Genomic DNA, 23803 nt, shown 5'->3' with positions numbered 1-23803 from the left:
TACCAAGAGACAGTAATGCAGAAGCGGCCTTCTCAGTATCACAGCCTGGGATGCTTCAAAATTGAATCAGATATGCTCTTTGCTATTTAATGAAGTCATATGCCTTCAGGGGCCCTCACTGTAGTGGGGATCTGCTCTCTCCTGACTGTGATACTTAACAAGCCTGCTTTGTGGCTGTACTTGGAGATTCCTTTTTCCTAAATTAAGCACAACCAGGAGAGCCCAAAGATTAAAGAGATATTTGGTAGTTGTGGCTCATATTATTACGTTGTTTAGCAGTTTACAATAGGCTCTCACAGACAACTGCTTAATCTTCAGTTTATAAGGGTAAGAGTAGTACAGTGTTATCCTGCAAATGAGAAAACAAAGGCTTTGAAGTTGGAAGTAAAGTGACCTTTCTTTAGTCTAGAGCTATTAAATAACTGAGGCGGAATTCCAATTCCTGCCCTTTGACCTCACTTCCATTATCTATTCTGTGATCATAGCTACAGCAGCAACCTAGGGACCTAGAAATAATCTACTGTATGTCCAAATGTCTGTTACTGAGCTACCTGTCTCAACATGGAAGGCCTATTACTCCCACTAAATGATAGCCTTTAACTTTTTGATTTCTGAGGGCTAGGGAGAGGAGAGGTCATATTACTTAAGATATAATTCGGTAGGGGCTGGGGATTTAGCTCAGGGGCATAAGCACCTGTCTTGCAAGCAGGTGGTCGTGAGTTCAATCCCCGGTACCGATAAAAAGGAAAAAGACCAAAAAAAAAAAAAAAAAAGATATACTTCCGCATTTCGTATGTCTGTGTTATGCTCCTACTGTATTCTCCCTATTATATGTAGTATGTAAAACAGAGTAAGTCCTTTGTACTGTGGAGCTTATATTCTGCTGGGGTAGATAAACAAAAATGCATAAATAAGGAAAGAAAGCTCCAAGACCATAAATAGAGCACTGATAGAGTGACAGGGAAGATTATTTTTTGTTTTGTTTTTGTGTGTAGTATTGGGTATAGAATCCAGAGCCTCACCTCTGCTAGGTAAGCACTGTGCCACTGAGAGTTTGAGTGTTTTAATAGTTGGTCTGGGAAAGTTTTGAAGAGGGGAAAGAGGGGGCAGGAGACAGACAGACAGACAGACAGAGACAGACAGAGAGAAGCCATGTGATAAACCAAGAAGAGCCTTACAGATCAAGTTACCAACCTCAAGACTAGAAAAAAAGCAGCTATGGAGGAGGCAGTGTCTGCAAACCAGTGGGAATGAGCTAGGGTAAGGGAAAAGGGAGGGAAGGGAAGGGCCTGGCTCCCCGGGATAGGGATTTTGAAGCCACAGGCAAAGTTTACTCATTATTCTAAATGTGATTGAAAGTTGTTAGAGGATTTTTAGTGGGGGAAGAACAGGATCTCTTTTACATTTGGAAAGATCACTTAGAGTGAAGAGTAAGGGGGAAGCAGAGAGGTGGTCGCAGGAAACAGTGGCACAGCAGGCCTGCTTCAGGATGCATGTGGTAGCAGAACCAGTGGAAACTCCAGCGGGTGAGGTCTGGAAGTAAGAGAAAGGCTGATCTCAAAATGCTCGCATGTCCAGCCTGTACAATTGGAGGGATGATAGTCGGGGAGGACAAAGTTTGAGGAAAATCAGTAATTTCCTCTTGGGCTGTTAAACAGGAAGTTGGCCTATGACTGCCTGATGAAAACAGCAGTAGGCAACTGCATACTCTGACTGGGGCTCAGAGGGAGGTCTGGGCTGGAGAAGTTTGGGACTCATGGAATAGAAACGCATGTTATAATCAAGGACTGGATCAAATCACCCCTAGGGTGAGATTGAGCCCCGCAGTGGAGCCCTGAGCGAATGCCAGTCCTCACAACTTCTGTAAAGAAGGAGGCCACGGGGAAGAAATTGCCATGGGTCAAGACAAAAACTACAAGGACCCCTGATCTAAGTGAGGGAGGCATCTGAGAGGGAGCATTTGGGGCCTGGCCCTGTGGAGGCCTAGAGCTGAGTAAAGACTTCATCTAATTAGTGGGCACTGACTGTATGCTAGAGTCATAGATTAGAGAGTGAGGTTTTAGGAGATCTAACTGTGAACAAGACAAGAAAACTTGTTCTGTAACGCCTTACCTTGCGTTGGCCAGAGGGTGGTCTTGGTTATGGGCCTGCTGCACCTTGTCCACCTGGATGGGTGTCCGGTACTCTCCACTGAGATGGTGACCCTGAGATTTATTCTCCAGACAGATGGCTTCCACACCCTTAGCACTGTAAGAGGTACTTGCACTTTGTGAACGTGGAACTCTGTGTCTCTGTAAGACTTGGTGCTCAGAGTATTATACAAGGGTGTGTTTCACGGGCCAGAAAGCAGAGAAGCTGGAGATTTCTTGTTTTGATTTTTATTTTGTTTTGTTTGCCCACTTTACCACACACTTACTTGCCTTGAGTATACATTTCTGGATCTGATAAAAACACAAAGGTTCTCATTGACCCCAGTGTAGCTGCTGACCCACCCCACCTGGTTGGAGTTGTGGCACCATCTCTAGGTCCTGGTGCAGCGAGCGAGAGCTCGGTGATTTCTTGTTCACTCACTGATCACCTTTGCTTCCGTTCTGTAGTGTGTAGGGAAGAGAAGGCCTGGGGCCAGATTGCCTGGGTCAGATCCCTGGGCAAGACACTTAACCATCTTGTGCCCTTACTTCCTCTTGGGGGGATGAAGATAATAATCTTGGTTCCACAGCTACCATAGGAGCAGAGCCTCAGTAAGTAGCACCATGCAGCTGTACCGGGTGACTGGTAGGATCACCACGTAGCTGTTATTTCTGTTTATCTCCAACCTCGCAGAGTACCTGGCCCATGGAACATGTAGAGCACAGTAGAGCAAAAAACAACCCGGAGGCTTAATTTTTACTTCTGATTCACAGAGAATTTAATGGTTGTTTTATTTAGAATTGTTCCCTTGATGATTTTGTGTCATTTGCATTTGTGAAGGCACATGACAAACCCACATAGTAACGTGCATTCCTGACCTGCATAGAACTAAAATATTGGCGAATGAATTCCAGTCTTAAGTGACAGTAATTTTCCTTGCTTTGTAGCCGTATTGAACATCTCAAATCCCAAAACGACCTCCTGACCATAACCCTGGAGGAATGCAAAAGCAATGCTGAGAGGATGAGCATGCTCGTGGGAAAGTACGAGTCCAACGCCACAGCGCTGAGGCTGGCCTTGCAGTACAGGTGCGGAGCTGGGGGGGAGGACACACAGCCGTGCCTCTTACAGTTAGAAATATTCTTTCACTGTACTCCACCTATTTTTTCAAGTAATATTGCTCAGAATACCAGTTTTCACATTATACATTCATTAGTTCTTTCTAGTCTTTTATTCATATATATTAGACATTATTATAAATCTAGTGCACTTCTTTTCTCTTTCCTCCATTCCTCCTTTTTCTTTCTCTCCCCTTCCTCTTCTCTCTCTCTTCCTTCCTTCCTTCCTTCCTTCCTTCCTTCCTTCCCTCCCTCCCTCCCTCCCTTCCTCCCTCCCTCCCACTGTCATGGTACATTGCCCAGCCTGGGCTTCAACATAACATTCTCCAGCTCAGTCTCCCAGAGTGCTAGAATTGTAGGGGACTGCAATGATACTCAGCTCCTGTTTCTTCGTCATGTCATAGTTTTTTTTTAATGTCATCATTTTTAAATATCATAGTTTTTCATTTTAAATGGTTGTGTCCCTTGCATTGTTTATATATTTCATTTTCTTCATTTCTCTGAAAACACATTTTGACACATACAGCCTTTTAATACTGAAAGTAGTTGAATAGTGGATAAATTTTTTAATGATGTATATTTTAATAAGGATAAGATCTTCATTCTTTTGAATATTTTCCTTAGTGTAAACTCTCTGAAGCAAGAATCATGGGTCAAATGATATGAATATTTTCATGGCTGATCAAATGATCTGCCATTTTTTCCCCCGTAACAACCAAGCCAGTTTGAACCACTATGTCCATTCATTGGTGAGCAAGTGATGTGTGAATATACCACTTTTTTGCAGCTGCAGCTGCTTTGGATGTATCAGTTTCTAAATTAATGCTTGTTTAAAGCTTAGCCAGATTTGGTGGCGCACTCTTTTAATCCCAGAACTTGGGAGGCTGAGGCAGGACAATCATTTTTAAGTTTGAGACCAGCCTGGGCTACAAAGTGAGCCCAAGACCAGCCTGAAATACGTAACTACGTAGTAAGTTCCAAAAAAATTTTAAAAAGCTACAAAACTATTTTATGAGTGTCTTCATTGGTTTATTGTGTTAGTGTCACCACTGAAGCATAGTTGCCAAGATCTCCAGGTAGTTGATGGTATCTTACTTTTAACATCTTCTAAAAAGTTCGAGTGTTTTAAGAATGTTGTTTCTAGGGGGCTGGGGATTTAGCTCGGCGGCATAAGCACCTGCCTTGCAAGCAGGCGGTTGTGAGTTCAATCCCCAGTACCGATTAAAAAAAAAAAAAAAAAGAATGTTGTTTCTTTTTTTAAAAAAAAAATTAATGTATTGAAACCAAAACTGAGATCAGCCATACACTTTTACAGATACATCAAACAAGCAGAAAATCTTCCTTAGTGCGAGTCCTTTTTTTTGGTACCAGAAATTGAACTTGTGATCTTGTTCTTACAAGGCAGGCTCTGTGCCGCTGAGCTATATCCCTGAGTCCCATTAGCACAAGTCTGAACACAAGTGATCTCCCTGCCAAGTTTGTCTTTGCTCAGAAAGGGCCTCCTCTACATGCAGCACAGCCTCATGGATGAGCTGTCCTAACATCTGGAACCTGAAATGTATATCAATACCTCAAGCTAGTGATCTGGCCCCTTCCCTTAACTCTTAGTACATGACAGTAAATGTAAAGACCAGCCAAAGCAGATGTCCTCTCAAATAAGCATTGGAAAGGGCAACGTGTCCCATAGCCTCCTTCCAGGAGCTAATTATGAGTTTTGCTGAGGCAGACACTTTGCTACTGCAAGCCTCTCACTCAGACCACACTAGTGCCACATACTCGCTGTGCTCCCCATCCACATTTCTGCAGTGTGGGTACCAGGCTGCAAGAAACCAGCTGGTCTACCTACCCTGTTTGCCCAATGGATGATGGAGGCAGAGCAACTGTTTCTTGTTTTCTTAGAAACCCAGACTCAAACTCTTAGAAATAAGAGATCTTGTGAAGTCCTGAGAGTGTTTCATGAGGCATTTTGGTTTTTTTATTTTTATTTTATAAGTCCATAAAAGAACTTTCCATGATGGAATTGTTCTGTGTACTAACCACTGAGGTAACCATAGGCCATACATGACTTTTAAATGCAAAAAATGGGCCCAGGGTTTAGCTCAGCAACATAAGTGCCTAGCAAGCGCAAGGTTGTGAGTTTGATCCCTGGTACCTCCCCCAAAAGGCAACACCAATAGAGGAGCAGAATTTGTATTATTTAACTTAAAATATTTTAAATTTAAATAGAGATATGTGGCTAATGGTTACTGTATAATTCAAGTCTAGTCAAAATGATCTCTTTCAGGGGTGTTATATTAGTTATCAATGGCTATTTGACAAATTATTATGTCACAATTTTGAGGATCAAGAAGCTGGGATTGGCTTAGTTTTGGTCCAGGAACTCTTAGAAAGCCCTGATTGGGCTGCCAGCCAGGCTGAAACGTTAACTAGGACTGGAACATCTATTCTGAGTAGGGTCACTCACATGGCCATTGGTAGGAACCTCTCTTCTTCCCTGGCCTTGGGTGGAAGCGTTAGTTCCTCGACACATGGCCTTTCCAGAGGGCAGCTTGGGAGTGTGAAGACATGGCAGCTGCCTCCAGAGAAGATGAGCTAAGAGGAAAGGGGAGGTGAGCTGGTGACCAAGACGAAGCCAGCGTTTTTAATAATCTAATCTCGAGAGTGGCACACCAGTCTACCAGTGACTATTCATCACAGTGATCAACCATGTAACAGCACAAGGGCAGAGATATCGGGTGTGGGAGTCCATGGGGGCCCCTGTGAGGCTACCATAGGTATGTCACAGGTCATCAGAGGACAACCAACTTGCCTCTCCCACCACCATATTGTTTCTCTTGTATTATTCTAGAACCCTGCATTTTTTTTTTTAAAGACCAACATACAGAGCAAGCCACAGGCCTTTTCCAGGGCGTATTCCTGGGTAGATTCCTCCTTTATGTGGATGGTGAGGCTGAGCCAGATCGTGAGCTGCTCCCACCCAGGAAACGGCTGGCTCCCAGTCCCTGCCAGAGTTGAGGGAGCCCTGTGCTTTGTTTCAGTGAGCAGTGCATAGAAGCCTATGAGCTCCTCCTCGCACTGGCTGAGAGTGAGCAGAGCCTCATCCTGGGGCAGTTCCGAGCGGCCGGCGTGGGCTCCTCCCCTGGTGAGTTTCCCCTGAGTCCGTCTGCCCTTCTTCCCCGTCCCATTTCCCAGCCTCTCATGCTTCGCCACCCCTTCTCAGCTGCCAGCATTGAGCCATCTGAGCCATCTTTCAGCCTTGTGAAATTCGCTTGTCAAGTGTGTTTCTCGTTTTTCCTCATGACTGAGTGGGTAAATTGTTTATGTTGAATGCAGCAATAACTGAAGTGGAAACAGAATTACAGACAAGTTAAAACAAACAAGCCTCCTTAGAACACATACTCTCCTGGGCTGGCACGAGGACCAGATGGAGTGGGAAGCCCGCTTTAGTGATGAAAGGAACTGACCCCCCGGAATACTGCCTTCCAGGGTCCTTTCTATGACCTTTGCCAGGTCTCGTTGCTCTCATTTGCTGTGTGTTTCCCAAGTCTGTTCCTCTGAGTAATTTTGGAGCATTGGGCTCCTATCTCTGCTCTCAGTGTCTTAATGAATAAGAAGTAGTTTCACACCCCTGACAGACTGCATATCCTCTGATCCCAGCCATGGTGCAGAGAGGCTCTACCACCCTCATGCCTCCCTGACACCTTCCCTGTCCCTGTTCCAGGGTTCAGGTCTCCCGTTGGCCTAATTAGTATCTTAGGATCTACACTGCCCCCCCCCCACCTCCACTTCTCAAATTTGAGTGCTTGAAAAGGGGTATTTAATTGAAAAAGGTACAGTATAGGTGTTTGCTGAGCACTATTTGCTGAACAGCAACCAGTGATAGTGGCACTGAGGCCTGCAGTGACCAGAAGAAGACTGCTGAGGAGACAGTGCTGGGGCCTTGGAGAAGGGTACCCTCAGTACGTGACACTACCTCTGCATCAGCAGCATCTTTAGAGAAGCAGTGGCAAGAAACAGAACTGAAGTAACAAGGTCATTCCTCAGCCAGAGGTGGGTCGGTGTGGGTAGACCAGGTGTCCCCACTGTCACTGCTGTCACAGGCTGCTCCCTCTCCTGCCAGTGTCCAGCATTCACATCGGACCTTTAAATGTTCTCCCTCCTTCAGCCATGACATGCACAGGAATTGGAATCAGATTTGGAGGAAAGGAAACAAGCTGGGCATTAATTTCCTGCTGCATCGCCAAGTTATCTGGCAAGGCAGCCAAATGACCTTTATATGCATGGGCGACTGGCTTCCACCTTTCTCTTTCTCTCTCTAATTACATTACCATCCCAGCCCAGAAGTGGAATCTGCCAGCATTTCCATTAGAAACCTCATTTTTGAGGCTCTTTTGACTGAGCCATAAACCTTTATTCCTCATGTGAAATAGAACCTAAATGATCTTGGCCTGCTATCACATAGATAGATAATCAGGTAAAGGAAAAAAATCAATCATCTGCTATCCAGTTTTTATCAGAGGAATGTCTTAACCTATTCCATCTCAAAATAGGACCTTTTTAGGCTTGTCCCTACTCATACCCATTTCTTATAGAAGCTGAAAGCTTAAATAAGTATACATTTAAAACACTTAAAATTAATAATGAAATGGTTTGTATTTACTCAATACTGGGCAGCTCATGTATATACTTATGAGATGAGCCAGACAGTAATCTACTTCAGAATTTAAATGGTTGGTGAGACGTATGTAAAATATCTTTGCGAAAACAAAAAAAGGTGTGAAGTCCATCAGAGAAAAGGCCCGCAGGAAGTTTAGGGAGTCCCAGCCTGCAGGATGCACTTCCCAGCTTCTCCATGCAGGGTCGCCCTCATTTGGTGGCAGTTTCACATTGAATCTCACCCTTCATTCTACCAACAGCAGCAATGAATGTGTCACTCTGTATAGGAGGAGCTCATTTGTGATGTTCTCCACAGTAACTATTATTACGGCCGTTTGCTTTTCTTGTTGACTTTCCAGACATTCACTGAGTCCATTTGAGATGGTTCAGGTTTTCACACTGGGCCGTTGGGAGCTGGAAGAGTTTTTTCGGCCTCAGCGATGGGTTTGAAGGGTGAGGAGTTGCGCTACCCCAACCCTCCCATCTTACCCAGTTTCATGGTTACTGTTCTTTAAGGCTCAACATACAGAGTTTAAGATTTCATTTGAAAATGTTTGGAAGAGCATAGACTTATGTAGCATAGGTAGCAAACACAGTTTTGGTTATGCTTTTTAAGACATTATTTATTTACTTATTTATTTGTACGGTGATTGACCGCATGATTTTGTGCTTGTCAGGCAGATGCTTATGTCACTAAGCTAAATCCCCAGCCCAAGACTTGGTTCATTTAGAGCAGTTTTAGATTCTCAACAAAGTTGAGAGGAAAGTACAGAAACACCCCATGTGCTTACTGCCCCTGCCTATGGACAGTGTGTCCAGAGTGATAGATTAGAAAGATGACCCTACACTGACACTTCCAAAGGCCACAGTTAACACTGGGCCTCACCCTTGGTGTTGTTCATCCCATGGGCTTAGACAAATATATAATGACATGTATTTAACATTACAAGGTCATACAGAGTAGCTCTGCTGGTCTAAAATCTTCTGTGCTCCAATTAGTCACTCTCCCTTTCCTTTCCCCCACCCTCTCAACCCTTGGCAATCCTTGTTCTTTTAGTGTCTCCATAGTTTGGTCTTTTCCATCACAGCTTTAAATCACAAGAATGTGAACATTTTTGGCAGGAACTTCACTGTCTGGCTCTGTACTGGTACCCACCCTGCCTCAATGTCCTGCTCCAGCCCAGTCACCTATCTCCCAGAGGCATCTGCATTAAGCCAACATTTCTAAGTCAAGACAGCTAGAGATGGCATTGGTGCAGAAATTACAGGGTTAATCTGAAGTTCTCATTTGAGTGATTACTTTTGCCTTTTGTACCCCTCCGTAAAGCTCTAGCCAAAGCTGACATGTGGAGAGAGGACCTTCTTGCCTCAGTTTCTCCCTGCCCTCACTCACCAAGATGGCCAGTGCCCAGACAGGCCCCAGAATAGGAGAAACCAAGAGCCCAGATAATTAAAAAGTCAGTGTGTGCGGGCTGAAAACTGCTCTGCCCGTCTGCATATAAGGCCAATAGAGCCCCAACCGGAGAAATGCCTTCCCAGCTGCAGCCTCTAGGTGACACAAGGGGCCCAGAATATAGGTCTGTCAGGTGGCCACTGCCAGTAGCTGCCCACAGTGCTACCCATGCCTGAATGAACGAGAATGGGCTATGCAAGTGTATTCTCCACTTTACCTTACCCATGCCTGTGCTAATGAATCCATCGGCTTCTCTGCAACATAGGAGACCAATCAGGGGATGAAAACATTACGCAGATGCTCAAGCGGGCCCACGACTGCAGGAAGACGGCCGAGAATGCTGCCAAGGCCCTGCTCATGAAGCTGGATGGCAGCTGTGGGGGAGCCTTCACCGTGGCCGGCTGCAGCGTGCAGCCCTGGGAGAGCCTGTCCTCCAACAGCCACACCAGGTAGCACCAGCCTCTACCCTGGGGGTACTTGTGTCTGTATGTAGTCCTCTCGCCAGGCTGTCCGGGACTGTGCAGCTTAGGTGAGGCTGAATCCGCTGCAGGCTTGTACCCAGCTGCATCCAAGGTGTCGGAGAAACAGAACAGGGAGCTGGAAAGTGGCCTTCCAACTTGGCCGAGTGGAAGCTGCAGTCTAGCGAAAAAGGGTTAGTTCTCTAAAGTGGTAGGTAGAGAGGGAACCCAAACCTACTTTTCTGTCTGGAGCTCTTTTTCCTTACTGTCTGTTCTCCATTTCTTTGTAATTCTTGATTTCAGGAAGCACTGAGATTTCTGATGCTCACCGGCTGCAGGTCCCTAAGCTCCCAAGGCCTAGCCCAGTTGTCCTCCACTCTCATCCTCCTCTTGGCCCTCTGTCCTTTACAAGCTCTTTGCAGACAAGAGCCTCTCCTCTCATCTCTTTTTCCTTGTTGAATGACGCCACATTCACAGCCTTGCTTAACAGGCACTTAATCATGAACCTGAGGTTAAGTTCAGTCTGTGAGTCTACAGAATTAGAGAGGGTGCTTGACAAAGATGATGCGAGCCGTCAAGACCTTGGGAAGCATAACGGGTTGGAACCGTTTGATCGTTTCGGATGGGGGCAAGAGGGGGTCAGAATGAAGCCGCTTCTTAGTTAACTGTTTCATTTTTTGCTATCTGAAGCCCTAAATGCATGAATGCCTTCCTTTTATATACCAGTTCCCAGTCTGGAAGGCCCTTTGTTACAGGTTCTTAAGGGATTTCTAAATCATGAAAGACAAAAAGATGACATCGTTTTCACAGTAAGAAAACCTTGGCATAGTGATATATAAAGTACCTGCCTGAGGCCACAAGCCTGCTAAGAGGGGAACCCAGGACTTCAGACAAAGCCATTGTACTTCCCACTGGAACCTGCAGTGTTATAAAGCATAACCTACTTGCTGACCGGGGACCACACCCACATAAGGACAAATGGACAAAAGCTAGAAGAGAACTACTGATTTTTTTTCTCAGTGCCTGAGAGCAGTTTAATACCTCCGTGTCTTTCCCACTGGCTGGTCCGGCTGTCTGCTTCAGTGCATCCATTACCTGTCCTGGACCTCCTGTCCCACGAGAGGGCACAGTCCCAGTCCTGCAGTTGGCCAGGTGCCTGTAGACACACAGGAGGTATTTCCTCTTGACCACAACAGCAGTTGTCTTACTCAGTGAGACACAGATAACAATTTGTTTTTTACTTAAAACCAAATTCTTCTGTTTAAATACAGAAAGCAGATAATCCTGTGATGTCTTGCCCAGATGTAAATAATCTGATCACGTAGGTAGCGGTGGAGTACTCAGGCTGTCAGTAGTACTCTGTTGAGTACTCTGTTGAGTTAGTGAATGTAAGCACTGGGTCAACAGGAAATGTGTGCTCTTTCAGTAGTATATGAGATTTGTGCTAAAGATCATTTGGTTAGGCCCTCAGCCTCCCGAAGCAATTTTGTTGTTGTATTCTCAATCAGAACCAACTTTGGAGTTGGTCAAAAGTAAGGACAGTTTGCCTCCCATGAGTGGAGATCTTGGTTTTGAATATTTGTTAGCGAGGCTACTATGTTGTTAATATACAGGTGGTCCTTGATTATGAGACAGTTTTCTGACAGAAATTTAATTTTTGGTGATATATTTCCACAGACTGAATTAAATTGAGAACACCGAATCTCTATAGTCAGTGATGACCTTGCTAAAGAATAGAGCTTTAACTAATTTCAGTCTCAGATGGGTCTTGCATCAAAGATGTTTAGCTTTGAGTCTGCTCAGATCTCTGGAAATTCATTTTCCCCTACCATCCACAGCAGAGCAGCTCTGATAGTATAGACCCACACATGGCTTTCATGTGGCCTGACAACACTACTTCAGATACGAGTGTTTCCCAGCCAGCAGACCCTTTCCACAATTACAACAACCACAATAGCTTTGCTTGTAAAGTCTTGCCATTCTGGCTCAGACATTCCCCAATGTCAAATTTTATGCAAAACAAGACAGGAACTTTTTGTGTTGGTGTTTTTTGTGACCCAGTAAACCACCTTTCCACCCACCATAACCACCTGGCATAGAGAATTCTTAATCGGAGTCTCTGGTTTAAGCTCTCAGGAGAGGAACAGTTGCGTATCAGCCCATTTCCAGCACATACGGACAGTGAAGTGAGCCAGGCGCAAAGATGCTGTGAGCTTCTTTGTACCTGCAGGGACCAGGTCACTACCTCCTGGCCACTCCCACTGGGGCAGCAGCTCCCTATTGTAATGGGGTGATGGAGCTGCAGACCTGCCCAGTGTTTACCCTCTAAACTCATCTGGATTAAGATCAAATTTCATGCAACAGAAAGAACCACTGTGAGCAGTGGAATCTTGTCTACTGAAATGGTAAATGGCTTGAGGTAACCATCCAGATAGGACAGGCCTCTGCCATCACCATCAGTAAGTTTCAGGGAATGAGAATCAGACTACCTCTGGCTGTTTTAGAAGTCATCTTTACCGGAAAAAAGAATGTGCTTTCCCATCCAAGAATCAGGAGTGTTCATCAGAGTCCTGGGGATTAACCCTTATTAGTGTTACTACGCTCAGCATCCAGCTGAGACTCATCCTTCTGTGTGACAGACAGCATGGTTATCATGCTTCCTGCTCAAGTGTCCTTGCCACTTACTTTTTAGGTTTTATGGGAAAATGTCAGAAATATTTTTTCTTTAAGACCTAATTTCCTGATCTCAGAAGAATTATATGCTTATTGTAAAAATAAGCAGGTTGGATATGGTAGGTGCATACCTGTAATTCCAGCACTCTGAGAAGATCACAAGTTTGAGCCCAGCCTGGGCAACTTTATGATTTAGCAGTACTGTCTCAAAATTTTAAAAAAATTAAAAATACTGGGGATGTACCCCATTGCAAAGGCTCTGGGTTCAATTCAGAGTCAGACAGACAGACAGAGATAGACAAAAATAATAAAAGTCCCAGGATTACAAAGTTCATGGTCGACAAAGAAAATTCCCTGCTAAGAGTGTCACTGGAAAGGACAGAAGAACAGTGTGGGCCACAGATCTAATTGCACTTTTTATGAAGATAGGGTTGTGGAGGACAGGGCTGTGCTGTTATAATGTAAACACAAGGGTCTTCCTGGAAGGTTAAGAGGCCTGTACGCATGAGCAGCATACCCAGGCTGGAGGTAGAGGCTGGAGGCCCACAACCCTGAGCAAACCTAGAGGTGCTTCCAGCTGTGTCAGGTTCCACTTCTGGCTGGTGTAGTCTGTGCTTGTGGCTGTGCCGTCTTCCTGCCCGGATTGCTCACTGCAGCAGCAGAGCCAGCACACCATCTGCACTTGCACATGAGGCCAACTGCAGTCCCAAAGGCCACAGCCGGGCAGAGCCATGGCAGTTCCCACAGGAGCCCTGGGGGTGGAGAACAAAAGGGGCTGCTATTCCCAGCAGAAGAGTCTGAAAGGTAGGATCTCAAGGACCATTACACATTGTCTTTAAACACAACTGCAACTAATTCTTAACCTCCCGAGCATCCTGTCGCATGGACGCTCGTGAGAGGGACTTTTTCCCTTAGCAGCATATTGTTCAGCTTCTTCCCGTAGTCTTCTCAGTGGCTGAAGTTTTGTGTTGGATGGCGGTACCACTAAAATTTCAAGTTTCCTCTCATTTGAGGTTTCTATTGTTTCCCACTGCTACAGCATTGCTGTGGCCACTGTCCTCACTACCTGTCCTTGTGCAGTTTCTGTGGGACCAATTCTAAGTTGGATCAGCTGGCTCAGAAGTAGTTTGTTTCCAATGGCAGAAAGCCTTCTCTGTGTGACAGAATTATTCTTCTACAGCCAGTATGTGTAAGAGGCCTCTCTATCTAAACCCTTACTGACAGGGGGTATTAGAATGCGTGTTTTTTTCCAATTTGACTACCTGTGCTTGTCAACTCTTAAGTGTCTGCTTTGGTTTGTTATCTGTGACCAAACCAGGAATCAGTGTTGTTTAGAGATGCCTAGTTTCCATTAGCAGTGTGATGGCACTTTTAAAAATGGCTGCATGCATAGAATTTATCTCCTAAGCATCTCTGTTTTTTATTTTGACTTCCTGTCAGCTAAATTCCTAGGAGCTTTCTGGACCTACATAGTTTCTGAGGACTGTCAATTTTTTCATATCCATATTTTGTGAGATTTTGTTGGGTAATTTACCCTCATTGAACCTCTATTTCTTATGGAGAATTCAGACAACCATTCAAGAACATACAAGCCTTTGAGATATGGCATTTGGTTTTAGATTGCTTCAAAATCCTTTCATTTGTTAAAAAGGGTGTGTGTGGGGGTTACCCTCAGCAGAGTGGACAGAAGGATGGGCCACTTTGGAGTGGCTAGAGTGCCAGATGTCACTGGACTGAGCCCTCCTGCAAATCAATTTCACATGCTCAACAGAACAGATGCCCTGGTCTCTGGTACTCCCTTCTAAAAAGGAGCTGCTCTCTGATGGAAGTCAGATCTCAGGACTAAGTAAGATATTGGTAAGAGGTGTAGAAAAACTCAATCAATGATTTTTTAGGCAAAAGTAAGAAAATGCCCATTTAGCTTTGTAGAAAAGCATGCTGAGGAAAATGAGTACTTCTACTAATGAGCAGGATGCAAACTGCGCTGAGGCTGCTCAGGACTAGTTATAGAGGGACTAAGGCAGTGGCGTTCAACATCAGTAGCTGGTTTTAACAGCCTGTTCCACAACAGCAAGGGTGGGCAGAGAGTGGGTCCTCTGGAGCGACCAGCAGTGTAATTCTGCCAGGCTGCGTGTGCAGTGGGGGTGTAGGAAGGTACACCAGAAGTTGATGGATGTGGAGTAAGCCAGCGCACCAGGACCTGCAGCAGAGCATCACCAGAAGCCCTCACATTCAGCCTGGTTCCTCAAAAAGCTCAAGCCAGACACAATGCCGGGTAGCCAGGTAGGCTGGAAGGGTCCTCACCTTCCGGCCTTTGGCCCCAGTCCTAGCCTCCATGCTGAGAGCAGGAATTAGACAGTCTGCAGAACGTGATTTATTCGCTGTAACAGCTGAGCTCATCCTGTGCTCCAAGCTGAGAGAGTTAATGGATGACTTAGCCTTGCCCGGCCGACAGCGGCCCTTGGGAGGCAGCCAGGGCCCCATCTGCGGGAGGCCAAGGGAGGGCCAGTGGCTTTCTCTCCCTTCTCATCGTCATAATCATATTCCGCAGTGGAACGTTAAGGGCTTGAAGCAAAATTGTAATTAACCTCGCCTGATCTGTTCCCTGCTGGTGTCCTGGAATAGGGAGAGGGAGGTTGGAGGCCTGGGCTGTGGTGCTTATCTGAAATTCTGCATTCCTCTGCTTAAGAGCGTTTAATGCTCTGAGCTTCCCACAGGGTAGGGTCTGGCAACTGAACTCCCTTGTTCTTTTTTTTCTGAAAACTATGCTCATAATGAAAAGGGTGAAACAGAAGGCTTCCTGCTCAGCCAGGAACCAGCTCCAGGCCCCAGAGGGTAACAGCCTGTGGGTCTCAATTCTGTTCTCCTAGGCAGATCTGGTGGTGTCTAAAGTCTAGTCAAGCCCTGGTTGCTTTTTTCCCTCTTTGAATCAAAGTTTGCTGAATGGCTATAGACGGTGGGTCTCTCAGGGATCCCGAGTACTGTGGCAGGCATTGTGGGGTGTTGGCCTAGCTGTCGAGAAAGAGTGCCCTCTCCTTGTTTCTTACCCACAGTGAGGGCTGTGTGGCACCACCGGCTGGTCCTGCTTGCTTCCTGCTTCAGGACTGTGCTGTCCTCTCTACAACCTGGGAGGTGGGAACCGTTAGTGTTCCCCGAAGGGCGGGGTAATTCACTCAGCCACAGGGCCAGAGGACTGGAAGGGAGATATGCAGGTTTGGGTCTAAGACCCTTGGCCCTCACCAGTGTCCACCTCAGCAACCTGGACATACAGTGGCCTCTACCTAGAAAACATGAAGGTATCGAGTTACTTCACATGCTACTAAACACATGCCTTCTTACCTGGGGGGAAGACAAACAGTTCCCAAGGCTGAACTTGCATCAGAGTCCGTATCCACAGATTGCCCAGCCCACTCCCAGGGTCCCTGGCCCTGGGGCTGAGGGGTTTGCTTCAAGAGCAGGCAGTTGACGATATCCGTGCGGCAGCCAGCTCAGGGAACCCTCTTTGAGAACTGCTGGGGTGGACTAATCATGCTAAATAGAAAACCTGCAAACTATTATCATTTGAGTTCTTTTAGAATGATTTAGACAAGTCTAGCTTTCAGTGCTCTTTGAATTTTGCAGTTCATATTTTATAGGGAAACAATGATGCTTCAATGTACAAATGTTGTATTGCTAAAATAGTAGTGTGAAGACAACATAACAAAATGTATGGGTGACAGGCATGTGAGTATTAGTTATTCTGTGTATTTCTGTAGCATTTAAAGCTTTGTAAAATAACTTTTCATGAAAAGGAAAGGCGGCCAACATTGAACATTGTAAGTTAACCTTCGGCCAGAGTCCTGGATTGACAGGGACAGATTGCATTCCTAAAGCTTCCTCCTGCCTGACAGGAAGAGAAGGCCTCAGTGTCTCACCATCTAAGTATACCATAGCGGGGAGCCCTGCTCTGTACTCAGCCCTGTGAAATAGTGTGAGCAGTGCCACCTCTTGAGTTTGTTTTAATTTGTTTGCTGATTCATCTGGGGAACATTTGATGTCTGTCCCTCCAAGTCAAAGTCCACCATCTGTGAAGGTGAGCTCTGCGCCCTACTCTGAGAGTTTTATATGCAGCGTGCCTACCACAGAGCTGTTTGCAGATAGGCCTGCAGGGACTGCTAAGTGGACCCTTGTTCTTTCTCCTGCATTAGCCCCTTTGTGCAGTTTGGCTCTCCGGTGCATCTCCCCAGCGCCCTGAGCCATGCTCCTGTCTGCTTTGTCAGGCTTCCTGTGAACAACATCATTTCTTTATGGAAAGCACCTGAGGTATCCAGCTAGACGTGCTACTTTTCCTTTCTATGGTGTAGTGTCAGGAAACAGCAGTGATGATTAGTAATAATTTTACCTTCCCTCTGTTGTTGAAGTGGGCTCCTGAGGGACCTCCCAGCCCCACCCTGGTTTCCCTACTCTGCCTTTTAGCATAGCCAGAGAGATCCTTCTGAAATGTAGGGCAGAGCATGTCACTCCTCTTACAAGCCAGCCACTGACTGCCATTCTGATTCTGGAGGAAACCCCTTGTAATTCTAGACACAGCCCTGGTAAAACCCTAGCTGAAATGGCACCTACTTCTTCCACACATCCCCAGTCTTGCTGCTGGCTCCTCTGGCTGCCTCAGCTGCAGTCCCTTCTTGCAGGCGGAGCTCCTAGCCTTAGCATTTCCTCTGTTCTCAGCCTGGATCAGTTGTCTTCCCAGTGTGTGCACAGCTCTCCTAGCCTTTAGCAGAGCCCTCCGGCTCTGTTTCAGGTGATAAACTCCACCCCCACTTTGTACTCTTTGTACCCTGTGGCCTCACTTTTTCCTCTGGTACTTCTCATTGTGTGGTGATGTACTGTGTAATTTTACTTCCTGTCTTCCCTGTTAGAATAGAAGTCCCCGTGGCAAGGACGGGCCTAGATTTGGGTGGCTCAAAGCAGGCACCTGGGTATTTCTTGCATAAATGAATGATAGCTGTGTTTATAAAGTGTTTCCTAAATGCTGTGCATAGGTTCCATCACCTTACGTTTACCTTGCTTTACCCTTACCACAACTTTATGGGGCATGTAATGCTATTCCTTTCATTTCACAGATGAAAGAATAGATCTACAAGGTAGTAGGATGTTCGGGTCACTTTGGCCTTAGAGTTTTGCAAAGCAACAGAACCAGTAGGTTTCTCCCCAACTGGGGAAACCCTGTCTTCTTTCTTTCTCTTCGTCGCCTTTTTGAGACAGCATCTTGCTGTTTTGCCCAGCTGGGATGACTTTGAACTCCCAGACACTAGAGATCCTTTTACCTCAGCTTCCCAAGTAGCAGAACCAACAGACCTGTGCCACTGCAACCAGCTTTCTTTTTATGATCTGCTTATGTACAAGAATGGAACTGCCCTGGCTGAGCTGGGTCCTGTGCCTGTTCCCCTGTTCCAGCATGGGGTGAAGAGGGCATCCTGTGGAGACCTCTCCCTCCTCCTGGCATAACTTCCAGCCGCAGGAGTCTTTGGAAGAGGACTGGGCACCCCTCAAGTCTAGAGCCTGCTGCCTGGTCACCATGAAGTGAGGGGTTCCTGGGCTGTTCACACTGGTCTGACGTCCTCTGGTGGGCCAGAGAATGCCCTGTGGAGAGGCCTAGAGGCACCCACTGTCCACATTGTTACTCCCATATTGTGCACACATGGTTTTCACAGTCCAATAAGAAAGCAGAAGTACTCAGTGCACAGCACCCCCTTCACTACTGTTGTTCCACCCCAGAGGGATTTGGAGTGTGGGTGTGGGTATGGGTGTGTGTGTGCACATGCGCACAGGTGCAGATCCTGCCAGAGGTAGTTTTTTTCAAATTCTTTGTTCCCCTAACATTACCCTTCTTAAAAGGCATATCCACATGTGCACATGTCTTGATTACACTCATATGATTTTTCTCCCCCTTTCTACACATAAAATATACCATCATCAAACTGTATACTCTTTTTTTTTTTTTTTTGTCTTTTTCCTTTTTATCGGTACCAGGGATCGAACTCACGACTGCCTGCTTCCAAGGCAGGTGCTTAGCCACTGAGCTAAACCTCCAGCCCCCAAAGTGTATACTCATTTTAGAAATGTTCTGAAATGGTAAAGATTATGACTAGCTGGGAGGGAAAGAATGCACAGGCCAGTGCTAAGGATCCAGGGCAGCCATTGGGTCGTCTGGAGTTGGCCAGTGGTGCAGTTCTGCCAAGCTGCAGGCTGCATGTGCAGTGGGGGTATGGGAAGATGCTCTGGAGGTTGATGGATACAGAGTAAGTCTGCGCACCAGGAGTACTCTTTAATGTCCACATAATTTCCCTCATTTTTTGATCCATATTGTAATAATACACTCAATTTTATTTTAGATCACATTAGAGTACACAGTTTTGTCTTCTGGAATTTATTTTCAGAGCACACAGCATTATCTCGAATATGTAAATCTTTCAACTATTCTTCATCCTTTTTTTCCCCCCCTAAAAGTTATACCACTTGTTTTTCTGTTGATTTTTGGTTGCCTCCTAATGTCAGGATGATGGGGTGAGGAGAAAAGGTCTATTAGTGACCACTTGGAAACTTGGTGTTTTCCTTTCTTGTAAGCACCACCAGCTCCACAGCCAGCAGCTGTGACACGGAGTTCACTAAAGAAGATGAGCAGAGGCTGAAGGATTATATCCAGCAGCTCAAGAATGACAGAGCGGCGGTCAAGCTGACCATGCTAGAGCTGGAGAGCATCCACATAGATCCGCTCAGCTACGATGTCAAGCCCCGGGGGGACAGCCAGAGGCTGGACCTAGAGAATGCCGTGCTGATGCAGGAGCTGATGGCCATGAAGGTGCGTTTGAGGGGCTTAGAGGGAGACCAAACAGGCCCAAGGGCAGGGCCAGTAGATGAGAGGTCAGCACCAGGGAAAATGGAGCCTCGCTGTGGACAGTGATGGCTTCAGTGTGTCTGGGAGTCTTCTGGGCTGGACATTCCTGGAGAAGAGGACACCTCAGCAGGTCCAGCCCCGCTGCCCAGCATCTGGTCTCCAAGCAAAGCCAGGCCAGACTCCTGCAGGATAGAATAAGCCTGGTCCAAACAGTGATGCCTAATCTCACGAACACTGGGAAAAGCTCACTGATGCTGATTTCCAAAGGGAGACCGGGATGCAGCCACCTGCTGGATTTGGCTGGAAGCCCTAGATTCCTGACACCCTGGTGCCTTTGGTACAGTGTAGGGCTTGCTTAAACCAGTGCAGGTAGCCATGCTGTTCTGGCCAGTGCTCCTGATAAGGTCTCACCCAGTGGCTGTGTTATTTGCCAGCGTTTCTGGAGTGGAGGGTGCTCTCTGGGAAAGCTGATGCTCCTCCTTGGCAAGCAGTTAAGCTTATCTTTTTGGTCCAGTGCAGTGTACATCTCAGCACACCTATACTAGAGGAGGGAGCTTGCTTGGGGCTGCTCCTGCAGACCCTGTGGTGCCAGGGTGGCCCTCTTAATGAGCCGGAACCGGGAGCTGGGGGCTGTGTTTCCATGCCTGCTCTCCAGATTTCCCTGTCCTGTGAACAAAGGCCTGACTTGCACAGGCTTGGGGTCTTTCATGTCCCTGGTCCCCAGTGGATGCAGACTGGGTTCCAGTGGTGCCAGGTTAGGAGCTCATCCTTTGTCTCCACTGTTGGATCCAGTACAGTCCCCAGAAAGATGAAGAAATACCCAGTGTGATCTCTGAGGAGGGGTCAGTGCTGTCAACAGCAGTCATCCTGATGCACGCCAGTGACCTCAGCATGTTCCTGTCCTTGGTGCTGTAGCTTGAGTGGGTGGAGCCTGGGGATCCGGGCAGAGGAAGTAGAGGTGGGAACTCCCTGCTCCAAGCTTGCATGTCTTTATCTACTCACTCAGCTCGGATTCCTCCTTCCTGGAGTCCTCACACCACTGGCTGATTTCTCCAGCAACCGGAACCTAGCTGTGGGTCCGGAATCACAGAGAGTTTCTCCCCAGTTAGGATCCCTTTTGTGGACCCTTGAGCTGTGTGGCATGAGTCTGAGGCCGCTCTTCTGTTACTTACTCAAAATACCATGTTTCCTTTGGCCAAAGGCTAAGGTTTCCTTGTTGTGTACTGGCTAGTCTTGGGGTGACAAATTCAGTGTTGTTCTGGCTGGGAAAGTCACTTCTTATAGAATAAAAGCCCCAGTATTCCTTCTGTCTGTTGAAAATAAACTCCGCACTCATTTTAAAATGTTCTGAAATGGTAAAAATTATGAGTAGCTGGGAGAGAAAAAATACAGAAGCTGGACCTAAGGACTCAGGACAGCCATGGCGAGTGTGGTGCGTTCTCTTCCTGGGGACTTCAGAGTCTCAACCCCAGTACCACCTCCTTCCCGGGCTGCTCACCGAGTGCTCACAGGAACATACCCATTACCCCGTTGGTTCTTTGGCCTTCACCCTTTTGCTCTGGGATGTCAGATACTCTGAGAAACTCAAGTTTCTGGGTTTTCTGTTTGTGGTACATGATCTTGCTAAGTATCTTTTCATTTCCAGATGACCTCCTTGGTCCCCTCTGAAATCTGCTCTTCTTTTTTGAGTGTCCTGTCCTTTCTTTAGGACTCCTATTCTTTGATCTCTTTAACTACTTGAAGTATTGCTGTTTCATTTTCCACATTCTGAACATATTTCCTAAAAACGCTGACTCTCCCTGCTGTCACATCCAGTGCTTCTGCCTCAGCCGGGCTCATTTTCATCCCCTGGTGGGACCAGAGAATGCCTCCATGGGCTCATTCCAGTGAGACTATGTCTGCATGGGTCCTTGTTTGTCACTGTCCTTACAGAGCTGCTCGGGATTGCGATCTCCTGAGGAAGGCGTGTGGGTTTCACAGGGTTATTGCCAATGTTTAGGATTTATGCATTGCACAAAACGAATGACACCAGGTTAAGGCTTTGATTCCTCAGAACGGATTTTTCAGTCTTTCTGGCTCAAAGTCTATGACTTGACAAGTTTCCTTAGACATTGTCAGGAAAGGTATTTTCTAGTCTCTCATCTGAGGCGGTATGTTGGGAGTTCAGCTGATCTAGGGGTCACAGTATGGGACTGTATTCACAGAAGCTACGTCCCTGCCAGTGGACTAACGGGAAGAGTGCAGATCATGAGGTCTACAGACGACGCGGTGTCTGCCCACTTGGCCAGTCTCCTCTGGCAGACTTGTCTTTCTGTTTCTGGCACCCGTAAGTTTACCTTTCCTTCTTTCTGGCTTGCATTTATATTCATTCTGGAAGTGACTGGCCACATAAGCTCAGCATGCAATGTTGGCAGAACTTTCAGAATCCTGTGTCTGATGGCCAAAGATGAGAAAGCTTCTCAGTGTGAAAACACCTTTCATCCTGGTTTTTATGTCTGATCGTTAGGGGGAAATTGGTTGGAAAGGTTTAATTTGGCACAGGATTTTAGAGGTTTCAGTCCATAGTTAGCTGACCCCAGGACTGGAACATAAAAGCAAAAAGGGATGGTGGAACAGAGCTGCTTGTTTCATGATAGTGGTACACCGAGCACCAGTGGGATTCATTCCACAGGCTCCCCACCAGTGAGCAACCTCTATCTGCACCCCATCTTTACTGCACATTCACCTGTGAACATGAGCAGAAGTCCACTGGTGAACCTGGCTCCCTCATGGTCCGGGCATCTTTTAAGAGACTCTCAGTTCAGTCCAGTTGACAGTGAAGATTAACTGGCACACCATTCCTTGGTGTATACCCAAAGGCATGTAAATCAGCATAGTACAGTGATAACTGTGTGCCCACGTTTATTGTAACTTAGTTCCATGCGGTGTGCATACACACTGGAGTATTGTTCAGCCAAGAAGAGGAATGAAATCTTGTCACTTGCAGGAAAATGAGTGGAGCTGCAGGTCATCAAAAGCAAAATAAGCTGCAGGTCATTATTAAGCAAAATAAGCCAGACTGTGACAAGAGTCACGTCTCCTCTCTTTTATGGACTCCAAGGGGGAAAAGGTTGGCATGAAAGTAGAGAAGACTAAGAGAAAAGGAAAGGGAGGGGGCCAGACAGAGAGTAATGAGAGTAGACATCAAAGGATGTTCTATGCATATATGTGACTGTGCCAAAATGAACCCCATTGTTCTGTGTAATTAATGTACACTAATGAAAAAAATGGCACTCGGAGCCATGGAAACTGCATGGGAGTTGGTGGGGACCTAGTGAGACCCAGACCTCTGTGCTCAGAGGATCCTTTGCAGTGCTAGGTTGATGAACTCAGCCTTTACATGTCTGAGATCAAGTTTCCAACGAGATGCATGTTCCCATCTGGGGCCCTGACAGCTGTGAGAAAGTTTTCCTTAGAGCACACCATACTGACTGCCTGTAAGTCCACTTGTTTATCTCCGTTCTGTTCCTAGAGTAAAGAGCACATGGATTTCTCTTCTGGGCTTCACCTGTGTGGGAACAGCCACCGTCTTCTCACGGTCCTCTCACTCCTGGCTTCAGACTGACACCTCCGCCCGGACCGCAGGGCCTCGCCAGGTCCCTTTCCCCCCACTGCTGTGCCATGCTCTGCAGCGCTCACGTGCTGTATGCGGTTTGCCTTGCAGGAGGAGATGGCGGAGCTGAAGGCGCAGCTGTACCTCCTGGAGAAGGAGAAGAAGGCCCTGGAGCTGAAGCTGAGCACACGGGAGGCGCAGGAGCAGGCCTACCTGGTGCACATCGAGCACCTCAAGTCCGAGGTGGAGGAGCAGAAGGAGCAGCAGATGCGCTCCCTCAGCTCCACCAGCAGCGGCAGCAAAGACAAACCTGGCAAGGTAAGGCAGGGTGATGGGAAAGGCCTGCGCTCCACTGCCCTTGTGTTCATTCACCGCCTCAGTTTCCTTGTGTGCATGGGTCATTCCTAGATATCGGAGATGACACCTGAGCGTAAAGAAACCACACCTACATTCTAAACTGAACCAAACTCCTCCCGCATCAGCCTCGCCTGCAGTTGTCCACGCTCTGATTACCTCCCGCTTCTGATCCCTCCTTCCTCAGCTGTCACGGATACTTTGATTTATCTTCCATCTCTCTTAAGCCCCCCATCTATGAGGGAAGAATATGTAAGACTTTGAGGAAGGAAAACAAGACCCCAAAGGAGGGAGGGCCTCCCCACTGTTTAAGAAGCAGTGCCTCAGGCTTGCACTGCCAGCCTCTCGGGCTCATTCTCTCCCAGCACTGCTCCAGCTCTCGTGCTGGCTTTCAACCTTCAAGAAGGGTCAGTAGGGCCACTGAAGGCTGCGGAGGGAGACAGGCTGGGATTCCCAAGCAGATGTCCTTGCCCAACGAGCAGCTGGCGTCAT

General features: G+C 46.8%; 1 protein-coding gene across 4 annotated transcripts in view; it reads left to right on the top strand.

The window, feature by feature from the left end:
• The window catches only part of Mcc (MCC regulator of WNT signaling pathway), a 406401-nt gene that overhangs the window by 359610 nt on the left and 22988 nt on the right, over positions 1-23803 (top strand). For all 4 annotated transcript variants that reach the window (XM_003473179.5, XM_063230937.1, XM_063230938.1 and 1 more), the window contains 5 exons: positions 3078-3218; positions 6287-6390; positions 9623-9806; positions 19095-19329; positions 23069-23275. In XM_003473179.5, the coding sequence (XP_003473227.3) occupies positions 3078-3218; positions 6287-6390; positions 9623-9806; positions 19095-19329; positions 23069-23275 (871 nt within the window). The remainder of the gene's footprint in view (positions 1-3077; positions 3219-6286; positions 6391-9622; positions 9807-19094; positions 19330-23068; positions 23276-23803) is intronic.

Source organism: Cavia porcellus, unplaced genomic scaffold, assembly GCF_034190915.1.
Source record: "Cavia porcellus strain 051 isolate PalLab524CR breed Dunkin Hartley unplaced genomic scaffold, mCavPor4.1 scaffold_19, whole genome shotgun sequence".
In the NCBI taxonomy this organism is placed as follows: domain Eukaryota; kingdom Metazoa; phylum Chordata; class Mammalia; order Rodentia; family Caviidae; genus Cavia; species Cavia porcellus.
The sequence above is the reverse complement of the archived record's forward strand: the minus strand, read 5'-3'. Positions and strand labels throughout refer to the sequence as shown.